This window comes from Lepus europaeus, chromosome 11 (assembly GCF_033115175.1).
Source record: "Lepus europaeus isolate LE1 chromosome 11, mLepTim1.pri, whole genome shotgun sequence".
NCBI lineage: Eukaryota > Metazoa > Chordata > Mammalia > Lagomorpha > Leporidae > Lepus > Lepus europaeus.
The window spans coordinates 65,234,297-65,249,065 of record NC_084837.1 but is presented as its reverse complement, the minus strand read 5'-3'; the positions used below and the strand labels follow the sequence as shown (position 1 = coordinate 65,249,065).

Here is a 14,769-nt window from a genome sequence, read left to right as displayed (position 1 = left end):
CCAGACGCCAGGTGCTTCCTCCTGGTCTCCCATGCGGGTGCAGGGCCCAAGCACTTGGGCCATCCTCCACTGCCTTCCCGGGGACATAGCAGAGAGCTGGCCTGGAAGAGGAGCAACCGGGACAGAATCCAGTGCCCCAACCAGGACTAGAACCTGGTGTGCCGGCACTGCAGGCGGAGGATTAGCCTAGTGAGCCACGGCGCCAGCCTAGATAGAACTCTCATCTGCTGGTTCACTCCCCACATGCTCATAATGGCTGGGACAGAACTGGCACAAAGTTGGGATCGTGGAACTCAATCCAGGTCTCCTGTGTAGATGGCAGGGACACAACGACTTGAGCCATCACCTGCTGCCTCCCAGGGTACGCACTAGCAGGAGGCTGGAATTGGTGCCAGGCCTCAAACCCAAGCACTCTGATACAGCATCTTAACCACTAGGCCTAACATCCTTCCCCCCGGGTCTTTTTTCTATCTTCCATTTCTCATCTCTTTATGTTCATATTTTCTTCTGTCTCCTATTGAACATGCTTATAATATTTAAAATAGCTCCTTTATGTCCTGTCCATTTCTGGATCTAGCAGTATTGATTAATTTTTCTCCAAGTTATGGGTCATATTTTCCTGTTTCTTTACATGCTTGGTAGTTTTTTTTTTGTTTTTTTTTTTTAAGATTTATCTACCTATTTGAAAGGCAGAGTCACAGAGAGGCAGAGGTAGAGGCAGAGAGAGGGAAGTCCTCCATCTGCTGGCTCACTCTCCAAATGGCTGCTACAGTCAGAGCTCGACAGATCCCAAGCCAGGAGCCTCCTCTGGGTCTCCCCGGTGGGCACAGGAATCCAAGGGCTTAGGCCATCTTCCACTGCCTTCCCAGACCACAGCAGAGAGCTGGATTAAAAGAGGAGCAGCTGGGACTCAAACCAGTGCCCACATGGGATGCCAGCACAACACTGGCCCTGTTTTGTTGTTGTTTTTAGGATTTATTTATTTGAAATTCAGAGTTATAGAGACAAAGAGGTGGAGGGGTAGAGATAGGGCAGCATCTTCCATCCGCTGGTTCACTTCCTAAATGGCTATAACCATCAGGGCTGGGCCAGGCTGAAGCCAGGAGCCAGGAGTTCTATCTGGGTCTCCCAAGTGGGTGCAGGGGCCCAAGGACTTGGCCCATCTTCCTCTGCTTTCCCAGGCACATTACCAGGGGGCTGGATTGGAAGTGGAGCAGCCAGGACTGGACCTAGAACCCATATGAGATGCTGGTGTTGCAGGCAGTAGCTTCGACTGCTACACCATAGTGGCAGCCCCACTTGGTAGTTTTCAAAGGAAATTATTTGAGGGGCCAGTATTCTGGTGTAATAGGTAAAGCCACCACCCATGAAGGTTCGTATCCTGGCTGTTCCACTTCTGATCCAGCTCCCTGCTGATGGCCTGAGAAAATAGTAGAAGATGGCCTAAGTCCTTGGGCCCCTGCATCCACGTGGGAGACCCAGAAGAATCTCCTGGCTCCTGGCTTTGGATCAGCCCAGCTCTGGCCATTGTGGCCATTTGGGGAGTGAACCAGCAGATGGAAGATTTTTCTTTCTGTCTTTCCCTTTCTCTGTCTGTAATTCTGCCTCTCGAGTAAATAAATAAATTAAAAAAAAAAAAAAGGTAGACGACTGCCAAGAAATTTAAAAAAAAGAAAAAGAGCAGTCTTTAAGGCTAACTTAGCCCGCTGTTAAGCCACCACTTCTGAGGACTCTCTACCAAAGCCTGTGTACTCGAAGCCTCCCTGCTCCATCTCCTCTTCTGGCTTCCTTAGAATTTCACCCCTACGTGTACACAGATCATCGCTCAGCCAGACTTGAAGGGGCCTCTCTGCAGATCCTTGGAATTTGTTTCCTGTTCAGCTCTCTCCCTTTCAGACTTCTCAAGCCTGCAAATCCTCATCACCTTTGCTTCCTTGAGCTGTGGCCTTGTCTCCTCTACTCACTAAGACTGCTGTGCGGTGGGCTGGGATCTGCCTCCAGGAAGCCCCTCTGTGGGGTTTGTTGGCATTTTTCTCACTGGACTAGTGTGTGTTTGGGGGAAGAGGAACACAAGGCGGAGTGCTAGTCCATCATATCCTATCAAGGGCGTGGCACTGTGATGTGGCACTGTCGGTTTCACCGTGGTTCCTCACTGGGATGCTTCACCTTTTGCTGGCAAAGGGTGGCAGGGGTGAGACTGTGGTGTTTTCCTGTACAAACCAGAATCTAATCCAGAGCCAAGCATTGCGCCTGCTTACAATGTCCTTTGTAGCCTAGAAAACACTCTGTGTTCAATGAGTGATTTTGTCATAGATGCCAGGACCATTGTCCTGCACCCCTAGTGGGGCTCCTTGCACTACTGTTCCTTGTATTCTGTAACTAGACGTTGGGTATAAAGTCTTAAAATATTTGAAGTAAACATTTGTATTAGAGGCTGTGTGTTGTAAAACCACTTTTTGATTGTTTGTATTCACAACCGTGACTGAAATTTCTGTCTTTTCTCTGTTGGCCCAAGTGCCTGACTTCTATGAGGACAGAATTAGACTATAGGGACAGTGCCTCATGAAGGGGCCTTGGCTACCACTTCAGACCCCTCAGACAACCCTTAGAAATGCACACATCAGGGGAGGGGTTGTGGCATAATGGGTAAAGCTGCCGCCTGCAGTGCTGGCATCCCATATGGGCACCAGTTCGAGTTCGGCTGCTCCACTTCTGATCCAGCTCTCTGCTGTGGCCTGGAAAAGCAGTAGAAGATGGCCCAAGTGGTTGGCCCCTGCTACCCATGTGGGAGTCCCAGAGAAAGATCCTGGCTCCTGGCTTCCGGTCAGCCCGGCGCTGGCCTTTGTGAACATTTGGGGAGTGAACCAGTGTATGGAAGATCCTTTCTCTCCCCCTCTCTAACTCTGCCTTTCAAATAAATAAATTATAAAAAGAAAAAGAAATGCACACACACAAACACGCAAGCCCCAGAGCTGGTCTCCCAGCTCTATGGAGGCTGCTCAGTATCAGCCCCTCTGAGCTTCAGGTGTCTCATCTGTAAATGGATAATCGGAGGGCTGTGGAGAGGATTACATGAGATTATGTGTGTGCAGAGCTTGGCACCGTGATGACCTTGACAAGAAAGGGAGGCTGGGAAAGTTGGAAGACAGGAAGTTCACTTGAGGCTGTGTTTAGTGACAGTGAGTTTTCCACATAGGCTTCAGGTACATACTCAGGAGTTCCAGGCCCAGGGGAATGGATGCTGTAGAAGAGACAAGCTCTTTATGGAAGGACGGAGGGAATAAGGCTCCAGGAAACACATGCAGACAGATCTGAGCGTCACGATGTTGAGGTGAAAGCCTTGTTCTCTCATCCCTGTGTAAGAGACCCGACTTGGTCCTCTATGGCTTCATCCTGCCCCACTGGAACAGCCTGTCCCCCAAATGCATCCTCTCCCAAGGTGTGATGAGAAAACAGTGAGAAAGCAGCATTGCAAACCCATTACTGTCAACATTTACACTCTGTGGACAAGCGAGCTTGGTACCCAACACACAGCACACAGCCGTTACGACAGAGCTGTGTTGAAACTGCAAATCCCAGAGTGGGCAAAGATTCCCAAGACTGCTCACATTCAGCCATCCAGCAAAGATGCACCAAGCACCTGCAAAGCAGGCCTTGGCCTGGATTGTTAGTACTGACGATGAGCAACACACAGTCCCTGCCCTGCGGAGGACAGGCTTGTAAACAATTTGTTACATGCATGCACTCTGGTGTAACCAAGACCTTCAAAGCGCTACCAGACCGGTGACCTCCAAGTCACATTTAGCAGGAGACACTTCAAGTAGCCATTCCTGAATTTACCCATCAAGGTGAAGGGTGGGAGAGGTGCTCCCTGCCCTCTCTCCCTGCTCACCCGTCCTGGGCACATTCTCTCGCTACCCTGTCACCCACCCTTCTGACTGTACTTTTAACATCCCTGTGCCCACACAATGCTTCTTTCTTGCCTCACGCCCAGCTCATATTTCTTCAGCGATAGCTTTTCAAGCCTTCACCCTCCCTCTGCAGCAGTCCTGTGTCACCGCTTCCCCATAAGTCATCCATCGGCTCTGCCCACTGCCTGCCCTAGTTCTTTAGCCCTGTTCAAACCTGCCTCTCACGGCAGAGCTCGGGGCATCCCCCTGAGCCTCTCTCTTCCCTCGCCACCCTCTCCCGGAGCAGCTTTCTGCCAAAGTGCAGAAGGAACCTCAACTAAATCAATGAGCAATTAAAAACTTAAACTAGAAAGTCCAAATATTTAAAAAGGACAATAGTAGGAAAGGGGTTCGGCCTACAGGTTAAGACAGCCACATCCCATATCCGAGTGCCTAGGTTCAATGCCTGCCTCGGGCTCTTGTTCCAGCTTCCTGCTAATGCAGACTCTGGAAGGCAGCAGGTGATGGTTCAAATACGTGGGTCCCTGCCACTCATGTGGGAGATCTGGATTGAGTTCCTAGATCCAAGTTTCAGGCCAGTGTAGCTCAGCCTTTGTGGGCAGTTGGGGAGTGAGCCAGTGGATGGGATCTCTCTCCCTCTCTCACTCCCTCTCTCTCTGCCTTTCACCAAAAAAAAAACCAAAAACAAAAACAAAAACAAAAACAAACAAACAAACAAAAACATTGTAACTCAGTTGATTTAAGAAAAAACTGATAGTGGTTGTGTGAGAACCCTTAGAAATATCTATACATATTTAAGATTATTTATTTTAAAGGCAGATTTACAGAGAGAGGGGGAGACAGATCTTCCATCTGCTAGTTCTACTCCCCAAGTCCTCACAATGGCCAGGACTGGGTCAGGCTGAAGTCAGGACCCTGAACTCCATCAGGGTCTCTCACATAGGTAGCAGGGGCTCAAGTACTTGGGCATCTTTCCCAGGAGCATTAGTGAGGAACTAGATAGGAAGTGGAGCAGCCAGATTTGAACCGGTACTCATTTGGGATGCCCGTGTCATAGGCGTTGGCTTAACTGGCTACACCACAATTCTGGCCCTGGAAATATCTATATTTGTGACTTAGTCATTTTACCTCTTGTAATCTGTAGCAGGGGGTGGGGAAGAATTGATCTACAAAGATATTTATTCATCACAGCATTACCTACACCAGGAGAAAAACTGGAAACCAACAAAATGCCTAAAAATAACCACCACTAGAAATCGCTTTGGACAAATATTTGATAACACGGGGAAATTCATGCGATGCACAATTAGCTGCAAATACTAGATGCTGACCTGTGTGATGCTGAGAAGCAGGCTCAGTATCGAGTACAAGCTCAGCTCAGGAGTTGGTGACAGCTCCGCTCCTTGCCCACTGTGTGACGTTTCTTGTCCTCTGTCTTCTTATCTTTCTTATCCACGGTCTTCACAATGGGGATCCTAACAGCAGCTACCACGTGGTGCTGTCCTGAGGATGATGTAGGTGAAACATTTCACACTCTGCCTGGCTGGTAGGCCTCGGGACAAAGACCATTGTTGAACTGGGTGGGTCATCACTGCTGGCCTTGAGTGTGAAGGGATCTCCAGGGCAGGTGGCTGTGGGCTGGGCTGGGGATGCTGAGAAGCTGGCTGGCAGAGGGAATGGCCACCCCTCGGGGGTAGGCAGCCCTTGGTGTCCTGTCCAGGGTGGCCTCCCAGGGGCGCGCTCTCACTTCCCCAAGTGTTTGTGACACAGCCTGCTTCCCTGCCTGGCTCTATCTGTGAAGCTTTCCATGATCACACATCCAGGGGAAGGGGCACTTCCAGTCACAGAACATTATCCAGCTGCTTGGTTTGAAGATGGAGATTTCCGGTCAGGAGAGAAGTGAGGCTGACTGAGCCAGGCCTGTGAGTCTTGCCCGCAGAGGAGGCGTGCCAATCCCGCCCTGTCGGTGTCAGCAGGAGAAGCAATGAGTCCACGACTCGCTACATTGTCTGTTGGCTCCTTCTGTCCATCCGGCTGTGCTTGCCTGAGCAGCCAGCACTCTAACCTTTGTGCAGTTTTTCCTGTGGACTCAGGAAGTGGGGAGGGAGGCGGGACATGTCATCAACCCACTGCCCAGGCAGCTCCCGCCTGGTCCCTCAGAGGCAGAATGAATGACTTCCCTAGAGCCGGGGCCTGCGGGCCAGGAGTCCACAGCGCTCCCGAGCCCGCAGCCCCTGGGTGAGTTTTCCTGCCCTGTCTGCAGTGATGCGGTGCCTGGGGATCCCCACCCGCGTGATCACCAACTTTGACTCTGGCCACGACACCGATGGAAACCTGGTCATAGACGAGTATTACGACAGCACAGGCAGAATCCTGGAGAACAAGAAGAAGGACAGCATCTGGTGAGAGGCCCTCCCAGCCCACCCCCAGTGCTGCCCGTCCAAGTCCACCTCCTGAGCAGGGGCCACAGGCTGCCGCCCGCCCCATCCCTCCACCACTCGCCAACCCCTGGGCTTTCGTCTCCAACAGAAGGCTGGGAGGCAGCTGGGCAAGACAGTAATTTGGGGGTTAGGATCCTTGCACCCTAAGAGCTCTCCGCCCTGCGTTGAGTTCACCTCTTCATCACCTCTATCTAGTGTTCAGCCTTGGCGTCTGAGCACAGGGGGGCGCCAAATCTTAACTCTGGAGGCAAAGCGTTTGGAGTTGGCAATAACACACACAGGAAAAGGGCCACAAGGCTCTCTCTGAGGGCGAGTGAAGGATTTTTTTTTTTTTTTTTTTTTTTTTTTTGGTTCTATAGACTCTGGAAGCCTTGCTCTCTATTTACACAGTCAGCAGAGGGCAACGCTTTTCTGGGTGAGGAACAGGAGCTGCCAGGAGGAAGACCCATCACTGTCCATCCACCCCTACAGCTCTCATGCCCCGTTGTGGGCTGAGTCTGTCTTTCCATCTAACAGTTCGCGGGTGGGCATTTGGCCCAGTGGTTAAGTTGGGGCGCCATAGCAGAGTGCCTGGTTCGAGTCCTGACTACTCTGCTTCCTGTCCAGCTTCCCGGTAGTGTGCGCCCTGGGAGGAACGGGCGATGGCTCGCATACGTGAGTCCTTACCTCAGAGACCCAGATGGAGTTCCTGGTTCCTGACTCCCGCCGGGCCCAGCCCTGGCTCGCTGCTGGCATTTGGGGAGTGAACCAGCAGACAGAAGACCTGTCTCTGTCTCCCTCCCACGCTGTCTCTTTCTCTCCCTGTCGCTCTGCCTTTCAAATAAGTAAAAACAAATGAACTGGGTGGTGCAACCTCTCCCTCAGCCTCGCCTGACAGGCTCCTCTGACCGCTCCCCCAGGAATTTCCACGTGTGGAACGAATGCTGGATGGCTCGCAGGGACCTCCCTCCTGGCTACGGGGGCTGGCAGCTGCTGGACGCCACACCTCAGGAGACCAGCAATGGTGAGTGCACGGGAAGGCAGGCAGGACCCGCCCCGCCCCCACAGAGTGCGCCCCCCCCCCCCTGCAACCCGCCGCCCCCTCTCCGGCTCTCCTCAGGCCTCTACTGCTGCGGGCCCGCCTCCGTCAAGGCCATCAAGGAAGGGGAAGTGGACCTGAAGTACGACACGCCGTTTGCGTTTTCCATGGTGAACGCCGACTGCGTGTCCTGGCTGGTCTACGGTGGGAAAGAGCAGAAACTGCACCGCAACACGAACGCCGTGGGCAGCTTTATCAGCACCAAGGGCATCCAGAGCGACGAGCGGGATGACGTCACTGAGAACTACAAGTACCAAGAAGGTACTACGGAGCAGCCCCCCTCAGAGCCCAAGTCCCGGGAGCCAGGGGGCGGTTCCGCAGGGAGGTGCTGGTCGGGATGTCCTTACAGCCTGCAGGCCAACGAGCTCCCGCCACAAGGTGTTCATGTTGATGGACGAGTTCTTCACCCCTGCCTCCCCCAGAATCAACCTGCCACCTTTGTAGACTCTCCTGGTGATTAATTTCACTGTGTTTGTTTAATACTGCATTTTTTTTTTTAATTGGAAGACCAGCTAGACAGCCAGGCTGGTGTAAGGCCAAGTGTTCATTTCCGAATCCATCCGCTGTGGGGCAAGCAGGGCCAGAGGATGACTCCGAGGGGCCTCTAAGCCCAGCCCGGAAGGCCAGGGGGAAGGTTAAGTTGGCCAGGTGTAGATGCATTCCCGGAAATTGAGGGGGGCCAATCACTGGAATCCACCACCTGGAAATCAAGCAAAGTGGGCCATAAGCAGGGGCGGGGCGGGGCCAGAGCAGGAGTTGGCAGGGGCAGGACCTGAGCGGGAGGAAGTGAGGAAGTCAGGGGGCAGGGGCCTGGAGGGCTGCCTGGTTGCTGGGAGTGTGGATGAGTGGGTGTCTGTGCTTCGCATGGGTCTTCGGGGCAGACCCTGAGAGGCTCCAGAACCCTAAAGCTGAGAAAGGCATGCCCAGGCCGGAGCCGCAGCTCAACAGGCTAATCCTCCACCTGCGGTGCCAGCACACTGGGTTCTAGACCCAGTCGGGACGCCGGATTCTGTCCCAGTTGCCCCTCTTCCAGGCCAGCTCTCTGCTGTGGCCAGGGAGTGCAGTGGAGGATGGCCCAAGTGCTTGGGCCCTGCACCCGCATGGGAGACCAGGAGAAGCACCTGGCTCCTGGCTTCGGATCAGTGAGGTGCGCTGGCTGCAGTGGCCATTGGAGGGTGAACCAACGGCAAAGGAAGACTTTTCTCTCTCTCTCACTGTCCACTCTGCCTATCAAAAAAAAAAAAAAAAAAAAAAAAAGGCATGCCCAGAAGAGGGACAGTTGTTGATCACAGTCCAGCAGTATCGTTCCCCATCCCACCAACTCCGCAGCTACGGAGGCCCTGGAAACAGACCCTGCGGTAGGATTCCAGTGCAGGTGGTTTCTGTGGGAGGAACCCCAAGAAATACATAGTAGGAGAGTGAGGAAGTGAGCCTGGAAGGGGAGGAAGCCATATGTTCCATATTCTTTGTTGTTTCTCTAAAATTAAAATTAAAGGGCCTTGCATTTTTATTTGCTGAATCTGACAACCCCACTACGGATTCAGTGTCAAGTGCAAGATGACACCACCACCAGTTTATTGCACCAGAAAGGCAAGCACACAGGGTAATTATCCACCAACTAAGAGTTAAGGGCGGTGCCTCAGGGATGTCGCCTCCCTGGCACTTCTGGCTTGCCCCACACGTGGGCTGAGACTGCTCTGTTGGCCGAGAGCACCTCAGAGACACAGAGTCTATGATGTGAAAACAGGACCGATGGGCACTGACGTGGCGGGGGCCACGAGGATGCACTGGCGGCATTTGCTGCAGAGCTGCCCAGGGTCTCCTGGGGACTTGAGGGGACTGAGTTACCCTCCGGGGGGCCTCCGACCACCCAGCGTGGACAGCACCCTGGGGGTCAGTAGACCAGAGATGCACTAAATCTGACTCGCACCTTTCTGGGCCCACTCTCACCGAAGCCAACAACATCTCAAGATCCTTTTCCAAGTGGAGCTGAGCTTAGACTTAGACCCGGAGCAAGTGGCTTCTGCCCTGGGAGGTTGTGGCAAATGCACTGAGCGGGTGGAGCGGGGCCCTCAGTGGAGGCAGCTTCTCGCATAATTAGGGACACCTGGGGAATTTTTCTGCACCTCCTGCCCTCAGGGTCCCCAAGAGCAAGCTGGGCGGCCTGGTTCGCTCTGCACACTCGTCTGAACGTGTTTCTTCCTTGCTTTCTCTGTGTTTCCGTTTCTCAGTTTCCAGGAAATCGCCTACACCAGACCAGTAGTTTAGTTCTAGAACAGGAAATCACACCATCCTCTTCTGTCTTTAAGAGATTTATTCTCCTGCACTTGTGGGCTCTCGTCATTCCATTGAGGATGCCAGGGTGGACTCAGGTGGTCACGGACATGGGTTTTGGAGCCAGACGCACCGGGTTTCCACCTGGACTCTGCTCCTTGCTATCTGTGTGACATGGGCAAGGGACATGACTTCTCCGAAAATCATAACAATGAATAATGACATTTCGCGTACAAGGACAATGTGAGACACTTGGTAGAGCCTGACTCTTGGGAAGCGCTTGACCAATGGGAGGCAGTGTTTGTTTTTGAAAACGAGGGTTTTAGGCCTCCCCATTGCCGCAGTGGTGCCGGAGGAGGGGAGAGGGCGGGCGGGCTGCCCCGTAAAGCTTTCCCTCTGGGGGAGCCTGGCCCACCGCTGGTGCTGTGCTCTGCCCTCCAGGTTCCCCCGAAGAGAGGCAGGTGTTCCTGAAGGCTCTACAGAAGCTCAAGGCTGGGAAGTCCCTAGGCCCCCCAGGAGCAGACACCCCGCCTTCCAGCTCCACACCACTGAGTGGAGACAGCCCTCAGAGCCTGGACATACCCTCCCTTCGACCCGGTGAGGTTGCCCAGGTCTCCCTGAAGTTCAAGCTTCTTGAACCGCCCCAGATGGGCCAGGACATCAACTTTATGCTGCTGGCTATCAACGTGTCCCCCCAGTCCAAGGACCTGAAAGTGAACCTGAGCGCCCAGTCCCTGCTGCACGACGGCAGCCCCATGCCCCCGTTCTGGCAGGACACGGCGTTCCTCACGCTCTCTTCTCAAGAAGGTATGGGCTCGGGGGCAGAGCAGGGCAGCCCGTGTGCGCTCAGTCATGTCAGGGCCAGAGGGGACAAGCCAGCCAACGCTTTTCTTCCTCCTGTCCCTTCTGGCACACATTCCTCCCCTTCCCCTCCTCCACTGCCTTCTTCCTCCCTTCCTCTCCTTTCTCCTCCTCCTCTGCACCCCCCCCCCCGCCCCTGCATTACTCCCCCAGGGAATGTGGCCTGCTTAGTGGGAACAGCCCGAGCTTTGCAGCCTCAGCTCACCCATTTACTGCAGAATGACCTGGAACAAGCCCTTCTGCCTCTCTCAGCCTCCATTTCTCCACCTGCAGGGCTAATCCTTGCCTCACCAGGGCTCAGTACGTGCTGGCTTCCTCTCCTCTAAGCAAGAGCCACCAGATCCAACCCAGGCCCAGCTGATTGTCTGGCTCCTCTCACATTATCCTTGTGTTCTCTCCCTAGTGAAGACCTACTCCTGCATAATCCCCTATTGCCAGTACAGCCAGTACCTGTCCACAGACAAGCTGATCCGCATCAGCGCCCTGAGTGAGGAGAAGAACAGTCTAGAGAAAATCCTGGTGAACAAGATCATCACCTTGGCTTACCCGGGCATCATGATTAATGTAGGCCAGAGTGCTGCAGACGACCTGTGGGCCCCCTGGGATCCAGAGGGAGAGGGTGGCGCCCTGGAAGAGGGCACCCAGGGCCTGCCCGGGAGAGCAGCCCTTCCTTCTTCCCTTCATCTCTGCTGGTGCCCCCGGGGAAGGAGAGTTTGAGAAATCTTCTTCCTGTTATACCACCAGAGGCCTTAGAGGAGAGCTTTGAGCAGGGGCTATGGACAGTCAGAGTGTGAGGTCCGCTCTTGTGCCACCTGCTGTGGTTGGCCATCCCCAGGGCCTACATGGGGAAACACCAGCCAAGACGGGAGGGTCCTGGAAGGGGGACGGCTCTGCCTGGAGGCCAGCTCCCATCTGACTCCCATTTTCTGGCTGTACAAGTCCCCCTGGGCCTCTACTTTTTGAACTGTCAGAGAGAATTAGACTGGGTAGCCTCTGCGGACCCCTCCTGCTCTGATGTTTGGTGGTCCTCTGAGTGGGAAGAAGAGATTCAGGGCTCTCTTCCTTCAATTGCTGTCTCCCCAAAGTCAAACAGCCTCCTGGACCCATGGGGCTCTCGGTGGGGGGTGGGGGCAACTCAGAGGTTTTGTTAGAACTTGGGCTTCTATAGCATCTGAGCAGGGGGGCAATAGGAATGTAATGAAGGGACAAGATACAGAGAAAGGACCTTGAGTCTCCAGGGGAGAAACTGTAGGAAGGCAAAGCTATGGGACCCTCATGGTAGACAGGGGCTGGTGAGTCAAGTTCCTCTGGTTCTGTCTCCAGTCTGATCAGGGTCTGAGGTGTCTCATGGGTTAGCCTTTGTCCTTCCTGGTAGAGAGGGGAGGAGGGTCACCTTTGTACATATGCATCCTGCTTTTAGGAAATAGAGGGAGGCCAGAGAACTTTCCCCGTATGTCTACCATCTGCCTCCTCTCATTTTACTACCCACAAAGCAGTGCCCTGACGTCCCGCTCCTTCCCGTGCTCTCATTCTCTGTTCAGGTTCTAGGGGCAGCCATCGTGAACCAGCCGCTCTCCATTCAGGTGATATTTTCAAACCCCCTCTTGGAGCAGGTTGCGAATTGCGTCCTGACTGTGGAAGGCAGTGGCCTCTTCAAGAAACAGCAGAGAGTCCTGTAAGCACCAGGAGCACTCCGGTTTTGTTGTTGTTGTTGTTGTTTGTTTGTAAGGTTTATTTTTTTGAAAGGCAGAGTTAGAGAGAGAGAGAGAGAATCTTTTATCCGCTGGTTCATTCCCCAAATGGCCCCAATGGCCAGGGCTGGAGCCCTGGGCCAAAAGGCAGGAGCTTCTTCCAGGTCTCTCACATGGGTGCAGGTGCCTAAGTACTTGGGCCATCTTCCACTTGCTTTTCCCAGGCGCATTAGCAGGGAGAAGATTGGAAGCAGAACAGCCAGGATTCAAATCGGCTCTCATATGAGATGCCTGCATTGCAGACAGCAGCTTAACTTGCTGTGTTCCAGTGCTCCAGCATCTAGCACCTGACCCCACCTCTCCCCTTTCATCCTAGGATTAGCAGGATTAGCGTTATCCCAGGCCAGGTTCTGAGAACACCAGGGGAGGGGAGGCCAGGAAGTGAGGGCAAGGGTTCTGGGATTATTCTAATACCTGTGGCTGTTTGATTTTCTCCATTTTCTGATGCAGCATCGGTGTCCTCAAACCCCAACACAGGGCCAGCATCACGCTGAAGACTGTCCCTTTCAAGAGTGGCCAAAGGCAGATCCAAGCTAATCTGAAGAGCGACAAGTTTAAGGACATCAAGGGTTACAGGAGCATATATGTAGACTTTGGGTTGTAAATTCCGGAACAATGAGCTACACATGTGGATTTTAAGTTTCAGGAAAAGGAGCAGGTTCAAGAGTATCCACAGAGCTGCAACATGAGCGGCAAGAGAGATGCTGGTGATGTCTCATTCCCTGGGCCACTTGGACAGCCCCCAGGGCTCTGTTCAGGGCCTGGGGATTCCATGGTAGCCCATTCAGAAGTGCGATTCAGCACAGTGGGCAGAGCACACTTGTTGGACTTGGCCGTGACTTGCTGCCCCTCAGACATCAAGGCAAGAGGAAGACTGGCTGTGCAGCTTGCTGTTATTTGTTCTATTGGCCACTTCCCTCTTACCAATAAAGGTCAGTCCTTGTTCTCATCTCCCTGCCCCGTGCAATCATCACTTCCCCATCATCTGTTCCCTGGATGCAGGGAACATCCTGCAGTTCCAATGCCTGAACCCATTCACTCATTCAAGAATATTTCATGACTTCACATGTGCCGGGCACTGTTCTGAGGGCAGGGGACAAGGCAATCAGCAAAGCCCTCATGGAGCTGGGGAAGACAGACAATAAACATGTCAACAGACAAGATTCTTACAGACGGTATATGGATCCCATCAGGAAAATCAACACCTCTGTAGGTGTTTCTACATACCACCTACCATCCGGTGTCTTGGGAAAAACCCTGGGAGATTTTTCACCTTGACCTACCCTTGAGTCCCTTGCCACATCCAAGAAGACTAAACCCCTTCACGCAAAGTCCCCCAGTGCATGGTCATCCAGGTCCACCTTGGGTTGGGTGGGACAGAAGAGAGAGCCAGCTGAATAACACAAAGGTGTGAATTTTTGTGCCCCATGCTCTCCTGGGTCCTACTGAACCCAAGGCAACTCCAGCCATCATTATCCCTTGAACACACTTGGCTTTTTCAGGCCTGTGCAAAGTCCTAAAAGGAGAAAGACACGATGCACCTGCCTTCCAGGCTTGGCTTCCTACTGAGCCAGTTGTCTTGATAAATGTCCACACATTGAATAAAAAGTTGAAGACTTCCATTATATATAAACAAAAGGGTTAGTGTAGTTAATCAGAGGGAGAGCCAGGGGTGTGGTGAGAGCTATGTGGTAGGCTGGTAGCCTTGTTAGAGAGTGGGCTGAGAACCAGGAGCTGGAGGCAGGGAACTGGAAGTAACGTACAATTATTTCAACCTGTTAATTACTACCTGACAATCAGAAGAAATCACTTAAGGAAAACGCCGTGAAGAGGAACGACTTAGAGAGAGAATGCCTCTGTAGAACTGGGATGATTTCAGCTACCACACCCTGGGACCTTTCCTGAGTCCTGATTCTAACACTGCAACCATTAACTCTTCCACTCAACAAATATTTACTGAGTTTCTACGAGGGGCCGGGTCCTGAGCTAGGTAGGTACTGAGGAGTCAGGAAGCTCAAGTCGAAGGCAATGAAGAATGAAAAATAAACAGGAGGTGATGACACAGAGTAATGAAAACCAGTCCAATCTTGGGACTGGGGATCAAGGAAGGCTTCCTAAAGGGAGAGGCATTTAGACTGATAGTCAAAAGGCTAGGAGCCGGTCAAATGCGGACTGGGAGTTGGAAGGGGAAAGCGTAGAGCTGCATGCAAGTCATTCAGAGGGAGAAAGTAGCAGGAAAAAAATGAGGCAAAAGCCAGGTGGTGGAGAGCTTCAGGTGGCGGTTGGAGGTGCGAACACTGTGGTCCACAGGCATCTGCTTCCTGTGAGTGTGGGCTCACAGAGCTCAGTTTTGTGGCGCTGAGCACCCTTCTTGTGACGTAAGCAGCACTTAAAGAACAAACAGAATTCTCCACCAGCTGCCATGGGAACTCAGTTCCCAGCAGTGTCACTCC

General features: G+C 53.0%; 1 protein-coding gene across 1 annotated transcript in view; it reads left to right on the top strand.

The window, feature by feature from the left end:
- TGM5 (transglutaminase 5) overlaps window positions 1–13,174 on the top strand; it is a 36,661-nt gene extending 23,487 nt beyond the window's left edge. The window contains exons 8-14 of the mRNA XM_062206635.1: window positions 6,175–6,313; window positions 7,252–7,355; window positions 7,452–7,691; window positions 10,146–10,511; window positions 10,969–11,129; window positions 12,107–12,240; window positions 12,767–13,174. Coding sequence (XP_062062619.1) covers window positions 6,175–6,313; window positions 7,252–7,355; window positions 7,452–7,691; window positions 10,146–10,511; window positions 10,969–11,129; window positions 12,107–12,240; window positions 12,767–12,920 — 1,298 coding nt within the window. The 3' untranslated portion in view covers window positions 12,921–13,174. The remainder of the gene's footprint in view (window positions 1–6,174; window positions 6,314–7,251; window positions 7,356–7,451; window positions 7,692–10,145; window positions 10,512–10,968; window positions 11,130–12,106; window positions 12,241–12,766) is intronic.
- Window positions 13,175–14,769: the final 1,595 nt, after the last annotated feature.